General features: G+C 47.0%; 3 protein-coding genes across 6 annotated transcripts in view; 1 reads left to right on the top strand and 2 right to left on the bottom strand.

Annotated features, from left to right (window-relative positions):
- Positions 1-2564, top strand: part of dock5 (dedicator of cytokinesis 5) — a 41976-nt gene extending 39412 nt beyond the window's left edge. The window contains exons 50-51 of the mRNA XM_030369694.1: positions 627-763; positions 913-2564. Of these exons, the coding sequence (XP_030225554.1) occupies positions 627-763; positions 913-1014 (239 nt within the window). The 3' untranslated portion in view covers positions 1015-2564. The remainder of the gene's footprint in view (positions 1-626; positions 764-912) is intronic.
- A 1381-nt stretch (positions 2565-3945) lies between these two features.
- tas2r202 (taste receptor, type 2, member 202) lies at positions 3946-6582 on the bottom strand. Its single transcript, XM_030370846.1, has 2 exons — positions 6131-6582; positions 3946-5684 (listed from the first exon to the last, which is right to left on the bottom strand). Exon 2 carries the CDS (start codon positions 5586-5588, stop codon positions 4635-4637), a length of 954 nt encoding a protein of 317 aa, XP_030226706.1. The 5' UTR covers positions 5589-5684; positions 6131-6582; the 3' UTR covers positions 3946-4634.
- Positions 6583-7683: 1101 nt separating this feature from the next.
- Positions 7684-15716, bottom strand: vsig8b (V-set and immunoglobulin domain containing 8b). Of its 4 annotated transcripts, XM_030370964.1 has the most exons (10): positions 15403-15716; positions 14954-15125; positions 14443-14601; positions 13998-14077; positions 11949-12118; positions 10944-11145; positions 10268-10420; positions 9717-9839; positions 9415-9553; positions 7684-8616 (listed from the first exon to the last, which is right to left on the bottom strand). In XM_030370964.1, exons 4-10 carry the CDS (start codon positions 14074-14076, stop codon positions 8373-8375), a joined length of 1110 nt encoding a protein of 369 aa, XP_030226824.1. In that variant the 5' UTR covers position 14077; positions 14443-14601; positions 14954-15125; positions 15403-15716; the 3' UTR covers positions 7684-8372. The 4 variants fall into 4 exon arrangements, with proteins under 4 accessions (XP_030226824.1, XP_030226826.1, XP_030226827.1 ...); XM_030370966.1 differs by having other exon boundaries at positions 14443-14483; positions 14954-15716; XM_030370967.1 differs by lacking the exon at positions 14443-14601 and having other exon boundaries at positions 14954-15716.
- Positions 15717-17500: the final 1784 nt, after the last annotated feature.

The following is a 17500-nucleotide window of genomic DNA, read 5'->3' as shown; positions in this document are numbered from 1 at the left end:
TCTCTCTCTCTCTCTCTCTCTCTCTCTCTTTGTCTCTGTCTCTCTTCGTCTGTCTCTTTGTGTCTCTGTCTCTCTCTCTCTGTCTCTCTTTGTGTCTCTCTCTCTCTTTGTCTCCCTCGCTCTCTCTTTATCTCCCCCTCTCTCTCTCTGGTTCTCTGTCTCTCTCTGGCTCTCTCTCTCTCTCTCTCTCTCTCTCTCTCTCTCTCTCTCTCTCTCTGTCTCTGTCTCTCTTTATCTCCCCCTCCCTCTCTCTATTTGTCTCCCTCGCGCTCTCTTTATCTCCCCCTCTCTCTCTCCCCCTCTCTCTCTCTCTCTCTGTCTCTGTCTCTCTTTATCTCCCCCTCCCTCTCTCTATTTGTCTCCCTCGCGCTCTCTTTATCTCCCCCTCTCTCTCTCCCCCTCTCTCTCTCTCTGCACAACACCAGACTGTTAGCGATCCCTTCAACACACAATAAAGAACCGTCTCGCTCCGTCGAAGAAATACAACCAAAAAAAAAACACAACCACAAAAAAAAATCGATGCTGTACGCACGGCGAGTGTACGCGCGTCACGGAGCAGACGGGTTAGGCACACAAAGACACACACGTGGGCAGAGATCTATAGCGTCTCCCTCCCCCCTACGCAGGTTATTCGTCTCTGCTCACCGACGGCGTCGACGGCGTCGGCGCCCCCCCGGACCCCTCGGGGGCCCCCCCGCCGATGCCTCCCAAGAAGCACCCCCACGAGATCGACAGCCAGCACCTCCACCACTTTGCATCAGAGGTACGTCAGGAGCCCGACGAGCGCAAACACAGACAGCCTCCCACACACACACGCGACGGGCGCACAATGCATTTTTAATGGCAAACTTTTCCTCAAATAATCTGCATCCGGTGTGAACTCGTCCCTCTGTTGCCCCCCCCCCCCAACAGTCGCCTCCCCTGCCGGTGAAGATAGAGAGCAAGCCCCCCCCGCCTCCCCCCAAAGCCAGGAAGTCCTTGTTGCCGTCGTCATACGAGCACGTCGCCCCGTGAGATCAAACACAATCACACACACACAGACACACACAGACAAAGGGACACACACATACACATAAAGCATTACAGACACACACAGACACACACACACACACACACCCACACACACAGACGGAGAGAGAGAGATGCACGTACAAAGCATTACAGACACACACACACACACACACACATTCAGACACACACACACACTCCCATCCCTTCTCTCCGTGGCCTGCACAAATGCTGCAATCATACGTAAAAGGAAAAGAAATGCAATTACAAACAGCAGCCTTGGTCGACCGTGTTGTAGCGGAGCAAACTTCATTCTAACAGTGGATCTGGTCTTCTGAGTGATGGTGGTGGGTGGAGCAGGTGCCACGCGCAGGGCGGACACGAGCTGCGTGTGTGTCTGAGTAGTCCCACATATACAGTAGATCCTACTGCTGGTGATGTCTGTAAAGTTTGGAAAGGAATATTTTTTATATTTTTGTTTTCCTCAAAAGGATACAAAGCGAAAACGTTCTATTAAAGAAATAGAGACGAAACAGAAACTGAAGACTGATGCCTTTATCTGCTGCGGAACGTTAAATATATGCACGTATTTTTCTAGATTGATTTACGCAAGAAGGGAATGACCAAATGTACATCTCGTCTATTTTTGTATCTCTTGGATCAACACTGGCTGATTCTGGTACACTAACGTGTTGACTGGCCTTCCAGAACAGTCCGTATAGCTGAGAGGGGAGCATTGCTAAACTCCTTTTAACCAGTAAACCATTTCAGACGGATCAAAGGCAGGGAAATTATAATTTTATGAAAAACAGAAATCTTAGTTTAATATTGACTGATTTTTATCCTTTTAAATGTTTTTTCTTTGTAATTATGTGGTCGAACCAAACAACAATCCAACCTCCCCACACACCATATCTTTTATTTTGTACGTTTTTGGTATTTTATCTTCGACAGACACTGGATGGCACACGTGAATGTGATGGAAGCTGAATTAAAGTATATTTTTGTTGACATTTCATGTCCGATCCAACATGCATTAAGTCATAGAGTTGGACTAGGGCTTCCCCTGAGCTGACTTTACACACTGTACGGTACAAGCACAAAGGTCTTTAAAGAGTCTGGTTTCCAATTCCTAGTTTTGGTACATTTCATAATATAACTACTTTCCTATACGGATGCTTCTGAAATACTTTGAATCATCATTAATGGATTTTTTTTTTATTGTTTTGCACAACCACGCTGCACCGAGACGGTGTTTATTCGAGTGTTCAGAAAACCTTCATCTCTGTATATGCCAATCCACTAAGCGCTATATATGCATGCATAATTTAAAATAATCAAATCAATCCAATGAAATTGTTTAATGAAATTGTAAGCAGTGTTTTTTCATTGTAACCATTTTTTTCTATTGTATTACTTTTCTAAACAGGGATCAGAGTCTATCTTGATGTTGCACGTGCTTTCTTAGTTGGGCAAAATGAACCCGCTGTCAGCTTCTCGAACATGCCACATAATTGAACAAATTAAATAAAGTGAATGAATGAATATACACCCAACCGTCTAGTTTATTGTTCCTCTGAGAGAATGGCGTATCATGTGGCCCTGACCTAGTTTTCTATTGGACTGTAACTGTGTTTTCTCAGGCTGGCTAGAAAACGGAAGCATATAAAACGACCCGAGTCATGGTCAAAACTCAATACATAGAACCTCTATTTGACAGAAAAACCTTATGCGCCAACTCGATTGTACCCTACAAATTTTTATAAGTTGTTCATACAAAGGTTTTGAAAATGGGGAACTGAATGGGTAGGAGTTTGGTTAATCTTTAATGAGTTATGGTCCTGTTTCCTTTCTGTCAGATATTGAGAAACGGGAAATGACTAATGTCTGGCCGCGGTTCATGGCCATCAGCCCTGCAAATTTAAAACGGTCAACATCACCAGAGTTTGACTACTCCCCACTCAAGTCTCAAGATTATCAAGATTATTGTGCGCTTGTCTTGCATCTCCACTGAATCCACCCATTCCCTTTCCAATCCTGTTGTTGGTGCAATCCACCATTTGCTCTCAAAAGAAGAACCAGTGTAGCTAACAGCGTCTATTGTGGTTACGGGATTGGTTTCCAGGGGAACAAGTTCATATCGATTCCATTATCTAATGAGAGGAAACGTACTCGCCGATACAACAGCGCTTTAAATTATGTGGTTTTGAAGTGTGTGTGTGTTCCCATTGGGGGGGGGGGGGGTGTGTGTGTGTGTGTGTGTGTGTGTGTGTGTGTGTGTGTGTGTGTGTGTGTGTGTGTGTGTGTTCCCGTTGGGGGGGGGGGGGGGGTGGTGTGTGTGTGTGTGTTCCCGTTGGGGGGGGGGTGTGTGTGTGTGTGTGTGTGTGTGTGTGTGTGTTCCCGTTGGGGGGGGTGTGTGTGTGTGTGTGTGTGTGTGGTGTGTGTGTATAAGCAGTATGTGATTAGTGGAGTGAATGGCATCATCATCATTTCGTTAAAGTCGTTTCCATTCTGTAGGTCTGGAGTTGTGAAGGCTTCCCGGGGGCGTGGGGGGGGGGGGGGGGGGGCGGGGGGGCGGGGGGGGGAGAGATACGGGGTAACAACCTGCGGGTGGGATGCAACTCAATCCCCGGCATCAAAGAAGGAGATGCCCCTTCCTTGCTCGGCCCTTTAACAGCCAGAACCTCCAATCCCCCCTCTGTTGGAGCGGGATTAGCTGGCCCATTGTAGCTCCACTTTGAACTTCACTAGGTGGTGCCAGAGGGTATTAGCAAATGAACCATGGCAAGAGGTCTGCTTCCCTCCTTAAAAATCTTTATTTGCCCAGGGTTGGCACACTGGGTGTAGTATGAGAGTCTGTGTGAGAGTGAGTGAATGTGGTGTGTGTGTGTGTGTGGGTGGGTCACGCCCAGCTACTAATGTACACAAAGAAACACTCAGAAAGCACCTCTGTTGTGCCTATTCACACATGGGAGCCGGCCGGTTCAAGTACGCACTTAAAACCAGAGTCCCGAGTGCACGGCAGCAATGTAGGTTACATCTCTACCTCGCCCCGGCTCCCCGCAGGTACGGAAGCTCTACCCAGAAGACCTCCAGCCGCATAAGCAGGCCTCTCGAATCTCCAGGCTGCTGTTGTCCTATTTTGCAGCCGCAGCCATCTGCGATACAGGCGAGAACTCTGAGGGACCTTTTGAGATGCAAGAAAAATAAAATGGGATTTGGGTTGTGGGCCCTGTTTTATTAATACAGGCTGTGCCCTTTGTGACATGTATTTTTCAAACGTCTGAGATGGTAACTACCAGAGTTTGTCACAGCATATCCGTGTTTCCAAAGCATGACCACAATTTGGATCACATCCCAGTGTTATTAAATATGTATGTTAAGGAGGTAAAGTACAATCCCAATTGTGATGAGCCCAGAAAAGGCATGATGTGATTTTACAATGAATAGCCCATCACAAATTTTTCCTCTTTTTTTACCTTACGCTCTGAGGAACATGGATTTGAGTAAAAACGGCACATCTTATCATCACATCACAATCTTATACAGAGCTATAGGAAGAGATGTAACAATACGCAACCATATGGCGCATGAAATAAAACAACACTCTAAACATTGAGCTCCGGTTATTTGTGGTCGGTGGGAGCTTGCTTCTCCTCTCGCCTGGGCAGACACGGCAGCTCGCTGAGGCAGGATGCCGACAGCTTCTTCCAGAAGGTTTTTTTACCGTAGATCAGCACCATGGCACTCAGGGTGGTGTAGAACGACGTGATGAAGAAGGTCATCCCGATGGCGTTGTCGTGCTTCACCGCGATCTGGTAGTTGACGTACAGGTCAACCACCAGGAAGCACAGGAACACCAGCACCAGCGACAGGGTCATGCGGATCACCCGCATCTGGGTGCCCAGCTTTGGGGCGTGGGCGCCGTTGGTGCTGGACTTCATGTGCTGGAGGTGGATGGCCAGGTGCACCGAGATGGAGACGCAGCACTTGATCATGAGCAGCCCCGGGAGCACGTCGGCGGCCACGAGGTACAGGGCGTCGTACGCCTTGCCCGAGGCGGTGTCCGGGGTGATCATCCCGCAGTCCTCGTTGAGGGCGTCGGTCTCGTTGGTGTGGTACTCGTGGAACACTGCCATCATGGGCATGCAGGTGACCAGGCCCATGAGGGGGATGAGGAACACGACCATGGCGGCGTGTTTCACGATGGCCGTCTGGAGCTGGGTGTAGCACTCGTTGGGCGTGGTCACCAGCTTGGTGCTGTAGTAGAAGGTGAGGAAGGCGGTGGTCCACATGATGGTGAACTTGAGGCTGAAGAGGAGCAGCAGGACGGTGGTGTAGTAAGCGTGGGTGATCAGGCAGTGCTGGTCGATCTGGTCCATGGTCATCCACACGAGGCAGACGAGCTGGTGGGCGCCGTTGCCCACGCACAGGGCCACGATGATGGTCTCGCACGGCGCCCACTTCTTCTTCGCCTTGCTCTGCAGGCTCATCAGGAGGATGTAGAGGTTGAAGAAGACGGTGGTGACCGCCAACATGCCGGTGACGATCAAGATGGCGAGCTTGTTTGTTCCCTTCATAGCGCTTGTTGTGTTGTCCCCCCCGTGTCTCGGAAAATAATCTCCTTCAGATCAGTTCATCGAAGGGTCGTACCTCATCCCCCAGCTGGTGTCGTTCTGAAACAGAGAAAGGCTTAAAAATGTTTAAACTGCTGAAGACATGGACTCGTAGCTCCTATAGGTAAGGATTTTAGATATAAGAAATGTTTGGCCAGTCCTTTTATTACCTGACTGAGTAATACAATCCTTTTATTACCTGACTGAGTCAGGTAATAAAAGGATTGGCCAAAAGTTATTATCTTAAAGAAATAAATACACACAGATTAGATACAGATCACAATTTATCTCTGGCTATATTTAAAGTTTAATTTAAATGTTTTAGATTGTTGAATTTTCCCCCAAGAAAATGTCCCATATATTTGGATCCCACACTTCATGGAATACACAGTGCACTATTATCCTGCCTGCTTCTCTCGTTATCTACTCCTTTTTCTCTTCCAAGAACTCAACGTTTGTTTACTGAAATTATGTTCTTGCAAAATTCGCTAAGTTTCAGTACTTACCAAAAGTTGTCTATGAATAGCATGGCTGTGATGGCAAAGTGATGGCGATTCTCTCTGGTGGCTTATATATATATAAAGGCAAGAGGCACCATTTGAATGAGTGCGGTCAGGAAGGAGTTGTGGTTCCGGTCTTTGCAATGACATAAGTGTGTGTGTGTGTGTGTGTGTGTGTGTGTGTGTGTGTGTGTGTGTGTGTGTGTGTGTGTGTGTGTGTGTGTGTGTGTGTGTGTGTGTGTGTGTGTGTGTGTGTGTGTGTGTGTGTGTGTGTGTTCCTCGGAGGGAGTCAAGAGCCCTACCGTACTACATTCAGTGCAGCATGTCAGCTCAGGCAAATCAGCATTCCTGCAGTCTCACGGCCGCAAAAACCCTCAAATGACTTGTTTGCATAACCTGACCAGCGTGTGTCCTCTGGATCACCTTGATGCTATCGCCTACCCATATAGGTTTAACATGGTGATGTTCTAGCGCGTCTATATTAAAACTAATATGAATATTACAACTTGAATTGTATAGAGGTTGGACAATATCGGCTATGTATAATAATGCTGCCAACTGGTAACACAATTATCGCTTTGTTTTTGTGACATCCAAAGAAAGGGTTTGACAGAAATTCATCCAAGCATTCAAACGCTCAAACCAAAGTATGCTTTCAATAAAGATTTAGCATTGACTGATTAAGCTTAACCGGATACGCATGGCATTGTTTACAGAGCTGACATATACACAAACAAACACGTAACACTCGCAGCCTGATTACAGGACATGATTATCCGGTTTGAAAATCCTAATGCAAAATCTGGAGAAATATGCAAAATAGTAAAAAGCCTCTCAGAAACATTGGCAATATGCAATAAGCAATAAGCCAAGTACATCTTGAGAGAGCAAAGACACACTTCCCTGCTCACCCCATAGATTTCCTTTGTTGAACACCATTAGAGAATCCAATTACCCACATAAGTGAGTGGTTTATAGTTTTACATTCACAGTGCAGTGGAATATTATTGAACATAGAAACTATCTCCTCTTTAGCTTTTAGGCTTTGATTGGATTGTTTGTAAAAAAATAAATAAAAAAGGAGCGTTGTTGGATAACCAGAAATTCGAACGAGGACTTCTGGATGTTAATAAGCATGGCCTTACCCCTTAGTTATATATGATGAAGCTATTTTTATTTACTATTTAGCCATAAAGCAAGCAGATGCTTTGCAGTGAATTCAGATACTTGTTAAGGGGTAGGAAGGGGTTTTAAATCTAGCTCAAAGCTTTAAAAGGTGAGGCTTTAGACACTGGGGAAATCAAACATATCTCCACAACTGACTCGAGTTGCAAATTCATTATTAAATAGATTTATTATGTTCTTTGCACATCGCATTGTTTGAAATAAGATATTGAGTTTTGCTTTCCTTTGTCCACTAAATGTCCTTTAAAAGGGTTTTCTAATTAGTTTGTTAAATAACCTGTCCAAATGTATTGGTAATCATTCCAACACAATCAAAAGATTATTCATATAATCAGTTAATGTGACACAGAAAAAACAGTTAGTGATCTAGACTCCTTGTTTTAAAAAGTATAATCCGATGGCTTTACTTTTCAGTTACAGTTTTAAAGCAGTTTATTGTACAGATTTAAAAAACATAAAGAAATCCATCTATAATTAGCATTTCCCCTGCTTGAGAGACCAATATATATAATAGACATTTAAAAAACACGAAAATCCATGCATAATTACCCCTGCTTGAGAGACCAATACATACCTGAATACACGCAGGCATACATTTTATTTACATCCATGGGTTTCACAGCCTGCGCGTGCGCGATCACAACGGATTTAGATTCAGGTGGAAGCTATTTTACACGTTTGTTTACAAGGGCCATGATACACTTTACAGCACACTTGAGAACTTTAGCTCTACATGGGTTTACGGGAGAGCCTTTATGGATTCCTGCCTAATAGCCTTGTATTCATATCTGGCAATAAGTGGGCAAATGAGGCAGCCTGTGATGCTGCTGGCTTTGTATCCCACTTTTGCTATTGCACCATTTGTTACCTCCATCAAATCCATGACAAGAGATAAAGGAACGATTTACAACTTAAAGAAAAAAGGTTTAAAAAGGTTCAAGGTAGGCCGAAGCAGCAGCAAGTCCACATCCTACATCGGGGTAAATCCATGCCCTACGCCGGGGTAAATCCATGCCCTATGCCGGGGTAAATCCATGCCCTACGCCAGGGATAAATCCATGCCCTACACCGGGTATCCAAACTTGCTGTCGTACTGGAGGCGAGGCAGGCTCTGCCCAGGAGAGACCGCCATGTCTCTGCCGTTGCTCCGGGTGCTGTTGGCGGCGCTGCGACCAGACTCCGTCCTTCCCGGCTGGCCCTTCTGCACCGAGCTGTACTTGACTCCTGGGTGCGCGCGGTACGCCATCACCGAGCGGATGCTCGAGTTCCTGCTGGTCGGACGGCTCTCGGGGGCCGGGACGTCCTCTCTACGGGGCCGGGGGCGGGTGAGCAGGTTAATGATGATAAATGGAACGCATTTCTGTTGAGCTTTTAGAACCAGTTTGCCACTCAAAGCCACTGGTTCTATCATTCACCCATTCGCACACCAAAGGAGGTGTCAACCAAGCGAGGCAACAGCCATCTCGTCAGGGGCAGTTAGGGTGAGGTGTCTCCCTCAGGGAGCACCTTAAAGGGGACCTATTATTCTTTTTCGACTTTTATGACCTATAAACGTTGTTATAATGATTGATAGTCATGTTTAACCATACTAAAGTGTCAAATAATGACGTACATGCATTTCGACGTATTCCCTGGTGACAGTCTGGGGTGGCTGTGCAGAGCGCTAAACACTCGGGACAACGTTTGCGATTCACGTGTTCACATTTCCGGGAAACATCTAAGTAGACGTACTCCTGCCGCGCCCCCATATGCCTGGTCAAATCTGCCCGCGCGCGCGCGCGCGCTCCAAGGAAGGTAACCAATCACAACGGAGTTGGGTTGGCAGGAGGGGGGCGAGGGGGCGGAGAAGGACGAAACGGAGCGGTGACAGAGAAGGCTGAAAGCGCCCAGATGAGAGGAAGAGTTTCCCGAAAATCGACATCGTTTTTTGTGTATGGTTAAACATGACTATCAATCATTATAACAACGTTTATAGGTCCGACCCGCTCTAACCCCTGAGCCACACGCCACCGTCGGAAAAACATTTAGCACTCAATGAGAGAAATGTGGGCCACTAGCGCTCCTCACTCATGGCTTGGGTATGAGAGTTTGAGCGGGAGGCGCACCTGATCTCATTGGCCATCTCCTTCTGGTAACGGCGTTTGAGGCAGCAGACGACCAGGAGCCAGATGAGGAGGAGGAGGAGCAGGAGGAGCAGCAGTGCCCCGATGACCGCCCCCACTATGACTCCCGCCTTGTTGGTCGCTGGGAGTAGGAAGACCATAGTTAGGATTCCAGGCAAGCGAGAAAATAAAAACGTGTGTGTTTTGTGTTTGCACAGCTTAAAGTCGCTGCTTAGCAGACATATCATCATAAGGACGTCCTTATAATTCTGATAGATTAACACAATGGGTGGGTAACGACTTACGGTTGTGCGCCTGGAGCGTGTATTTGCACTGCTCCTCGCCCACAGGATTCTTTGCGAGGCAGACGTATGTCCCGATATAGCTGTCTGAATGGTTCCTGATCAGCAGCTCTCCGGTCTGCGAGTCTGAAGACGGAGCACATTCAGTACCAACCACCACATTGTTTCACTTGCCATTCTCCAACACTTTAGACAGGAACAGTGTGTGCGTGCGTGCGTGCGTGCGTGCGTGCGTGCGTGCGTGCGTGCGTGCGTGCGTGCGTGCGTGCGTGTTCTCTCTCGGTGTGCGTGTCCACTTGTGAAGTCTCTTAGCCTCACACGTCTGCATGTGTGGCCCCTTGTGAGCCCCTTAACTCTGTGCGTCTGTCTCTCTGTCTGTCTGTCTGTGTCCCCTTGTGAAGCCTCTTTGCAGCGAGTGTCTGTCCATGTGCTTGTGTGTCTCTGTCTGCGTGTGTGTCCATCTATCTGTCTGTCTGTCTGTCTGTGTGCGTGCATGTGTGCGTCTGTCCCTGGCTACTTGTGAAGTCTCTGAGCAGCAGGTGTGGCTTCTGTACCTTGGGTGGTGCGGGGTGGTAGGGGGCCCCCACTCTCCGTGCTCCAGGCGTACGTCAAAGGGACGGATCCCTTGGCGGACAGGCAGCGCAGGGACACGTCCCCTCCCTTCTCCTCCCCACCCTTCACCCAGCACCGGGGAACCGAGGGGCGAACTGAGGAGGAGGGGGAGGAGAAGATAGGTTAGAGGGGCGTCTGGGGAGGGAGGAGTGTGCGTTAAAAGGTTGCATTTTGCGATTCGAGGCCCGAAACATAAATGATCACATTCATCGGATCTTTCCTCACGATCCGCTAGCTGCCCGCCCCGTAAGCAAGCCGTCGAAAAAAAACCTGCGTCTCTGTAAGCAGCCTATGCTCCGAGAACGTACACAAAAACAAATGGTACTACCAACCACTCAAAGCCAAAATAAATAGTATTCCAACCAATCACCGACAAGAGCAAAGAAAATAAGGGGATTATCTGAATCGGGCGTGGTCGGCACGTGATTTCAAAGAAAACAACGGTGGGCATTCCACGTGAGTGACATCAGCACTAATACCAAAACAAAAGGAACCGTGGCAACAGAATGAAAGAAACAGGTTGTAGGAGGAGGAGGAGGAGGAGGAGGAGGAGGAGGAGGAGGAGGAGGAGGAGGAGTGGCAAACAGCAGCCGGTGGATTTGCGAGTGTCATGCTCACCCATTACCACCAGGGTGACCTTCCTCATGTCCACGCCGGGGGCCTTCTTCACCTTACACTGGTAGGTGGCCGTGTCGCCCTCCTCCACGTCAGAGATGGAGACCGAGGCGTCCCCCGTCGTGGGGTCCCCGATGAACTTCATCCTCCTGGTGACGCTGGACGTGGCGTAGTGCAGCGTCTTTCCCCCCGTGAAGGAGATGAGCTGCGGAGCGGGGAGAGGAGAGCCGGTTTAGAGGCAGCCAGAGAGGCCGGTTCTTCCACTAAAGCCTCGAAACCCAACCGGTTAAAAGACAGGCTTGGAATGTCTGGAATGCTTGAAAAGCAAAGTCAACAGCCGCCAACAGAATGGCGATCACACTGGTTTCGTTTCCAAACCCTCTCTCTGCCCTCTCCTCTCAGACGGTCTTCCCACCAGTGTGCTCCCACCGGTTTTGTCTCAAAACCCCCTCTACCCTTTCCTCTTGGGTGGCAGTAGTTCTGAGCGGGTTTACTGCTAACCTGAAGGTTGCTAGTTCGATCCCCGGCTCCTCCTCGCTGAGTGCTGAGGTGTCCCTGAGCAAGACACCTCACCCTAACTGCTCCCGACGAGCTGGGTGTCGGCCTGCGTGGTTGACTCCGCCGTCGGTGTGTAAATGTGTGAATAAATTGTTGTAGGTCGCTTTGGATAAACGCGTCAGCAAAATCCCCTCAATGTAAATGTTAATGTAGACGTTCTACCCACCAGTGTGTCTTTCACACAGGTTTGGTCTCTACCCCCTCTCTCTACCCTCTCCTCCCTGACGTTCTACCCAACAGTGTGTCTTTCACACAGGTTTGGTCTCTACCCCCTCTCTCTACCCACTCCTCCCTGACGTTCTACCCACCAGTGTGTCTTTCACACAGGTTTGGTCTCTACCCCCTCTCTCTACCCACTCCTCTCAGACGGTCTACCCACCAGTGTGTCTTTCACACCAGTTCTGTCTCAACCCCCTCTCTCTACCCTCTCCTCTCAGACGGTCTACCCACCAGCGTGTCCTTCTGAGTGACGTCAGGGTTGGCGTTGTACCACTCCACGTCCAGCTCTCCCACGTCCGCGGGCCCCGGCGTGAAGGTGCACCCCAGGAGGACAGTAGTCCCCTGGGGCCTCTTGATGGTCTGGGGACCGGAGGACGTCACCGCCAAGGCCTCGGTCACGTCTTTCGTTGCAGAGAGAGAGAGAAGAGCGTTTTCAAATGGTCCGTCCTCCTGGGTCCCAGTGCGAGACAGGCACTGAGACACCAGGGGTCACTTAAGGACATGCAATGTGTTACGTATTTTAAGAATCTAAGCTACCCACACATAGACCCAATGAAGCAGGACCAAACATATAAGCCGTAAATACTATACATAGCCACTAGGGGAGAAAGACCTTATTGAAGGCGGCTCCACCACAGAAGGCATCACCTGAAGAAGCCGAAGCCACCATGCCCACTAGGCCACGCCCACTTGACGGTCCCTTACCTGTGTACACTAGGTGAAGGGGCCAGAGATTTTCAGCGACACCCGCGAAGGGTCACGGGCCTCTGCCCGTGGCCCATAAAAGGCCAGAGATCAATAGGTAGACGGCGCAGAAAGCCTCCCGGGCCTAAGCCCGGGGGGCTTGAAGTAGATCACGGTATATTCCTCTCACACGTGTTAGATACAATTCCCTCCCTTAAGCTTCATAGTTTACCATACCGAAACATGCCGACGACTTTATAACGAATGAAGTGAGTTAAAGTGAAGCAACCCGGGATTGGAAAACTTTCTTCAAGAATATGCAACAAATGTCTCGTGGTAGTTCAGTTCTGGGTTGAAATCCATAAACAATCTTTGTGTTGATGCTGGGTATCCAGCTGAGTATAATTGGCATCTGGAGTTAAAAGAAAGTTCAAGTTAAAAGGGAATTTAAATAAGTGGACTTGGGGCCATCATAACAGAAAAATGAAAGATTTTTGGAAGAGAGATTGCAAATCAAATAAGAACCCTTGAGATGTATTAAATACCAAAATTTGTAGGCTACATCTCTAAGGAATGACATGACTTGATTGAATGATGCTGTGCGGACATAAATCTGTAGACTTGATAGACACCTTGAATTCTTTGTTATTCAGTCCTCGTATTGGCCTTTTGTATGTGCACATCTATGTTCAATAGATAAAGGCTTCGAGAGCTTTCAGAGGCAACGCATAAAACAGTCTGAGGTAATTCCTCATGTCATGGCAGTCACTACAACATTTGTGACATCTAATTGAACAGTCTGGTCTGGTCGTTTGTATCTCGCTCTCCCTCTTCCCAATAGGCAACAATGTATTCTCTGTATGGATCTGAGGCAACATCAATGCGCCGCCTTCACGAGGCATGGCAGCCTAGTAGAAGCCATCACTCATTTTCCCGGATCAACCCCACAATGTGCAACACGTCTCATGCAACATTGATCCAAACGGGGTGGAATTTCTCCTTGTTGCGTGCCCATTTTGTAGTTTGTGTTTCTTAATCCTTCATCCGAAGAGTCATAGGAAAAAGGTAGCTGTGCGTGTATTTAATAAAATAGCCTTGAACACAAATAGCACAAGGGAGAGATATGGATAGTTCATTATTAAACAGTCCCGTGTAAGAATAAATATTGGATCTATGCAATTATGCAATCTGTAATTTTGAGCAAATACAAGGTGTATTAGAATAGGGGGACTGGTGGAAAGAGGAAAACTGTCAGGAGCATCACAAAGAAACGGTTCATTGGACCTGGGTGATACACCGGGGATGAGTATTACTGTCACATCAATAACGTGAGTGCACGTCAGACAGCCTCTCACTCGGCCCCTCCCTGGGCGCCAACGCCTGCTGAAAAGCGTGCGGCATTCTCAACACAATGCGTCTTGAGATGGGGTGCAGACATGTGTCCACCCCTGCCTCAACATAAACAACAACAACAACAATCTCTAGGGTCAACCCCCACACACACACACACACACACACACACACACACACACACACACACACACACAGTGTTGTTATCTGACCAGTCATAAACTTCAGCAAACAAGCCAAACTCACCTCTGTTTAGCTGAACTACAACCAGAAAGACTGCCACCAACAATAGCCTGATGTTTGGGAAGATATTGTCCATGATCATCCTGTGAGGTAACATTAGGTTGGAGTTAAGCACAGCATTGTCTCGTAAGGGGTGTACATTCAGGGTTGTAAGTTTAAGTTTTCCTTTTCGTTTTTTGACTGAAAAAGAACAAGCAAAACCAAGTAATTAACAAACGTCAATGCTGTAATGACTTTAATTAACATTAGAGGACCTTTATGTTAAAAGCCACACGTTTCAAACAAGAGAACGATTTCTGCTGCACTTTAACATTCTGCCTACCCTCTCAAAGTAGTTGGAGTTTCATTTAAATACCAAGGCTAAAGTCAGCTAGTGAGGTTAAGCCATGATACTACAATGCTGTGTAAAGCAAATCACAAAGAAATAAAGACAAAATCTCCAACATACCTTTTGTGAGTGAAATATCCCAGAGCAAACCAGTTTAGCCCCTGAAACAGTGAGTAGACTTTGAGTGTTTGTCCCTAATGTGCTCTCAGGTGAAACTCAGGCGAGTGTGCTGACCACGCCCACACGGCGCCACGCCCCTGGTTCACCGAGGAGTGTAAACTATGCGCAGAATCGCACGATATTAATTGACATTGCATTAGCAGTAAGTCTGTTGACTTATATCCATAAGCTAAATCTATAATATCATATTTTCTCTCCTGGCATTAGGCTTATTATAAATAAGATAATTACAACCTTTTGCTGACATGTGTATCGCACACATTTAATTTTAATGTAAAAATACTTCTTAGAACATCTTATATACAATTTATTTGGTTAGGCCTGAGGGTTTTTCTTGATTTGTGTTTTTTGTCGGAATACATGACTCCATTAGGCCTATATTTTCTTTCGTTTCCTCTACAAACTCACAAGTTACTTATCAAAACTTTGATTCATTTTTCCCCCTTTTTACCTGTAGGCCTTATGATCTGATGTAGATCTGTCTGCTTGCGTTATCTTCTGTCTTTCCTGCTCAATGGTAAAGTCCGGGCATCACGTGCTCGGGCACGTAATTTAACGCAATAGTGCGTCATCCGTGCGCCACTCCTGCGCGTCGACACGGGAGTGTGAGGACTGCACCCAGCCTAGAAATAGAGGAAACTACCTGCTGCATCAGGCCAGTATTTACAGCCGTTTCCAAAGTCCACAACTTCCTTATCAGCTTTTAATGATTGACCCGCATGACGTTTTGCATCTTAAAGTTATCGCCTGTTAGAATTGGGCATTTTTTTTATTCATACTTTTTCATTTTGTGCATATATATTGTATTTTATTGAATTTCAGATGCGGTTAAATGATGTGGTATCGATTTTCTTTGGTGTCGGTGCCTGGTCATCTGATTATCCTTGAACGAGTACTCACCATGGAGAGGAATTACAAAGATTGAACATTATTGGAATCGAGATCGCACATGACCACAGTGTCACCTTAAGCGTCGTCTCTTTCTTTACGAGCCCTCGTCCCCCCCTCCAGCTTCCTTGTTCCTTTGTAATTCCGAATAAAGATTGGCATGCGTGTTGTTAGCCTGTTTATGTCTGGGATCCTCAACCTTGTTGTACTGTGCTGTTAGATTTGCATACTGGGGCCACATCAAAGTCTGATCTGTGCCATTGTTATTTCAGTTATGTATAAACGCATCTAACCTCCACCACGCAGAGCCCTCATTACGTTTCCTTATCTCTGAAACATATAAATCCATGCCCATATAAAGGCATACCCAAATATGGAAGTTGTGACGTTTATCACGTATAGCAAACACAATATGCCACTGTATTATATGGCATTAGCATGTAATCGTCTCATCGCACTTATGGACTTATTATGGCTTAGCATTAACAAATAATTGTATGATATGTATCAACCTCTTTGTTGGATTAATTGACCTAGGTTCAGCCTATAGGTCTACCTGAAACAAGGTTCTCCATGGCTGGGACCAAGAATGGAAATCCCTTGTGTGCATTGATGACACCGAAATACTATGAACCTCTGCTTTGTAAAATAGATTCACAATGTTTTTTAAATTAGTTCAGGTAAAAGATATAAATATATATATATTTATTGCACTTTTTGCTACCAAATATGTTTAGGCTATTCACTGTAGGCATGCATGTACACATAGCATAAACACTCAGAGGCATTGAATTAATTCTAGCGATCATGCTAATGAATATTTACTCACAAATACTTCTTCCATAACATGTATCTTCTCTTAGATAAATACAGACTATACAAAGTATAGGGAGCTAACATCTATCAGTTGTGCAATTGGATGAAGGGAATTCAGAGGTTGTGTGGAACTATGAGGCAAGCTGTTGTATCTTGATCGGGAATTTAGGAGAATTTTGCAACTATGAAAAATATATATTCTTCTGGCTTAACAAAATCTTTCCTGCACGATGAAGTAAAGTTCATGCTGCTGTAAGGCGAGGCAGGCCAGGTGAAATGTAGTCTGGACCTGAAACACTTACAAAAAACATCTAAAGAGGACGTTTTTGCCTGTGATCCTTTATCCAGCTGCCACCGGAACCACATAAACCTCTCCCGTTGTTCCCAGAGGTAAATCGCCGTCAAGCGATCGCCGATCGGGGAAACTGCCTACAAGGGTCGACGAATAAACACGTGGCCATTGGCCATGCACGTATTGAATCAAGCGGATGTAAAATAAAGCTGTGACTGCTGCTGCTGCCTGCGGACTGCTGCAGCCATTCAACACGTTGTTAATCTTCTCTCAGAGAGCTTCCCCGGGCAAGTTCGCAGGGGCAGACCTACAGCCATCTCTGGCTTTGTGTTCCAGTCCCAGGCTTGTGATACCCTCCATCTATCTTCCGAGATTTGGCAAAGGTGGTCCAATAATCGCCCCCCCCCCCCCCCCCCCCCCCCCCCCCCCCCCCCTCCCCCCTCCCCTCTCCACCGCCCCCGCCACCAGAGGGAATGGACAACAAACAACCTTGACAGATATCCAAATTACAAGGGAACAGCAGGGATGGGGGAGGCAAATAAATGACTGAAGCAGGGCAGGGAGATGCTAGCGCCTGGCTGGCAGCCACACTGGAATAATACAGTGTGACTCATGGAGCCTGTATGTCAGTGGGCCGGTTGGGTGAGTATCTCTGAGGGGTTTTTATGTATAGCGGTCGGACAGTCAGACTGAGTGTGGAACTCGTCTCTCCCATTCTTACGTTCGTAACACGTTCTTACAATCTGTGTGGATTTATGGGACCGTTCGGTGTTGTCCTGTTCTTACGAGTGGCTGCCTGTTCACTGTGTGTGTGTGTGTGTGTGTGTGTGTGTGTGTGTGTGTGTGTGTGTGTGTGTGTGTGTGTGTGTGTGTGTGTGTGTGTGTGTGTGTGTGTCTTCCAAGAGGGAGGACAATGCAGAGCTTTGTGTTCTGAGCTGCTCATCATTCCCTTGAGTGTTCACTCATACCACCTCATGAAACCAAAATGTCTGTCTGACTGTC

Source organism: Gadus morhua, chromosome 11 (assembly GCF_902167405.1).
Source record: "Gadus morhua chromosome 11, gadMor3.0, whole genome shotgun sequence".
NCBI classification, from domain to species: domain Eukaryota; kingdom Metazoa; phylum Chordata; class Actinopteri; order Gadiformes; family Gadidae; genus Gadus; species Gadus morhua.
Note: the sequence above shows the minus strand (reverse complement) of the source record. Positions and strands in the feature narration are given on the sequence as shown.

What these genes read in the sequence shown, in the direction of transcription:
- tas2r202 (XM_030370846.1), bottom strand. Translation starts at nt 5,588, where the DNA reads ATGAAGGGAACAAACAAGCTCGCCATCTTGATCGTCACCGGCATGTTG.
- vsig8b (XM_030370966.1), bottom strand. Translation starts at nt 14,076, where the DNA reads ATGATCATGGACAATATCTTCCCAAACATCAGGCTATTGTTGGTGGCA. An exon ending in ACCACCCCGCACCACCCAAG is followed by an intron (nt 9,840 to 10,267) that starts GTACAGAAGCCA and finishes CTCCGTCTTCAG; the next exon opens with ACTCGCAGACCGGAGAGCTG. An exon ending in CACGCTCCAGGCGCACAACC is followed by an intron (nt 9,554 to 9,716) that starts GTAAGTCGTTAC and finishes TCCTACTCCCAG; the next exon opens with CGACCAACAAGGCGGGAGTC.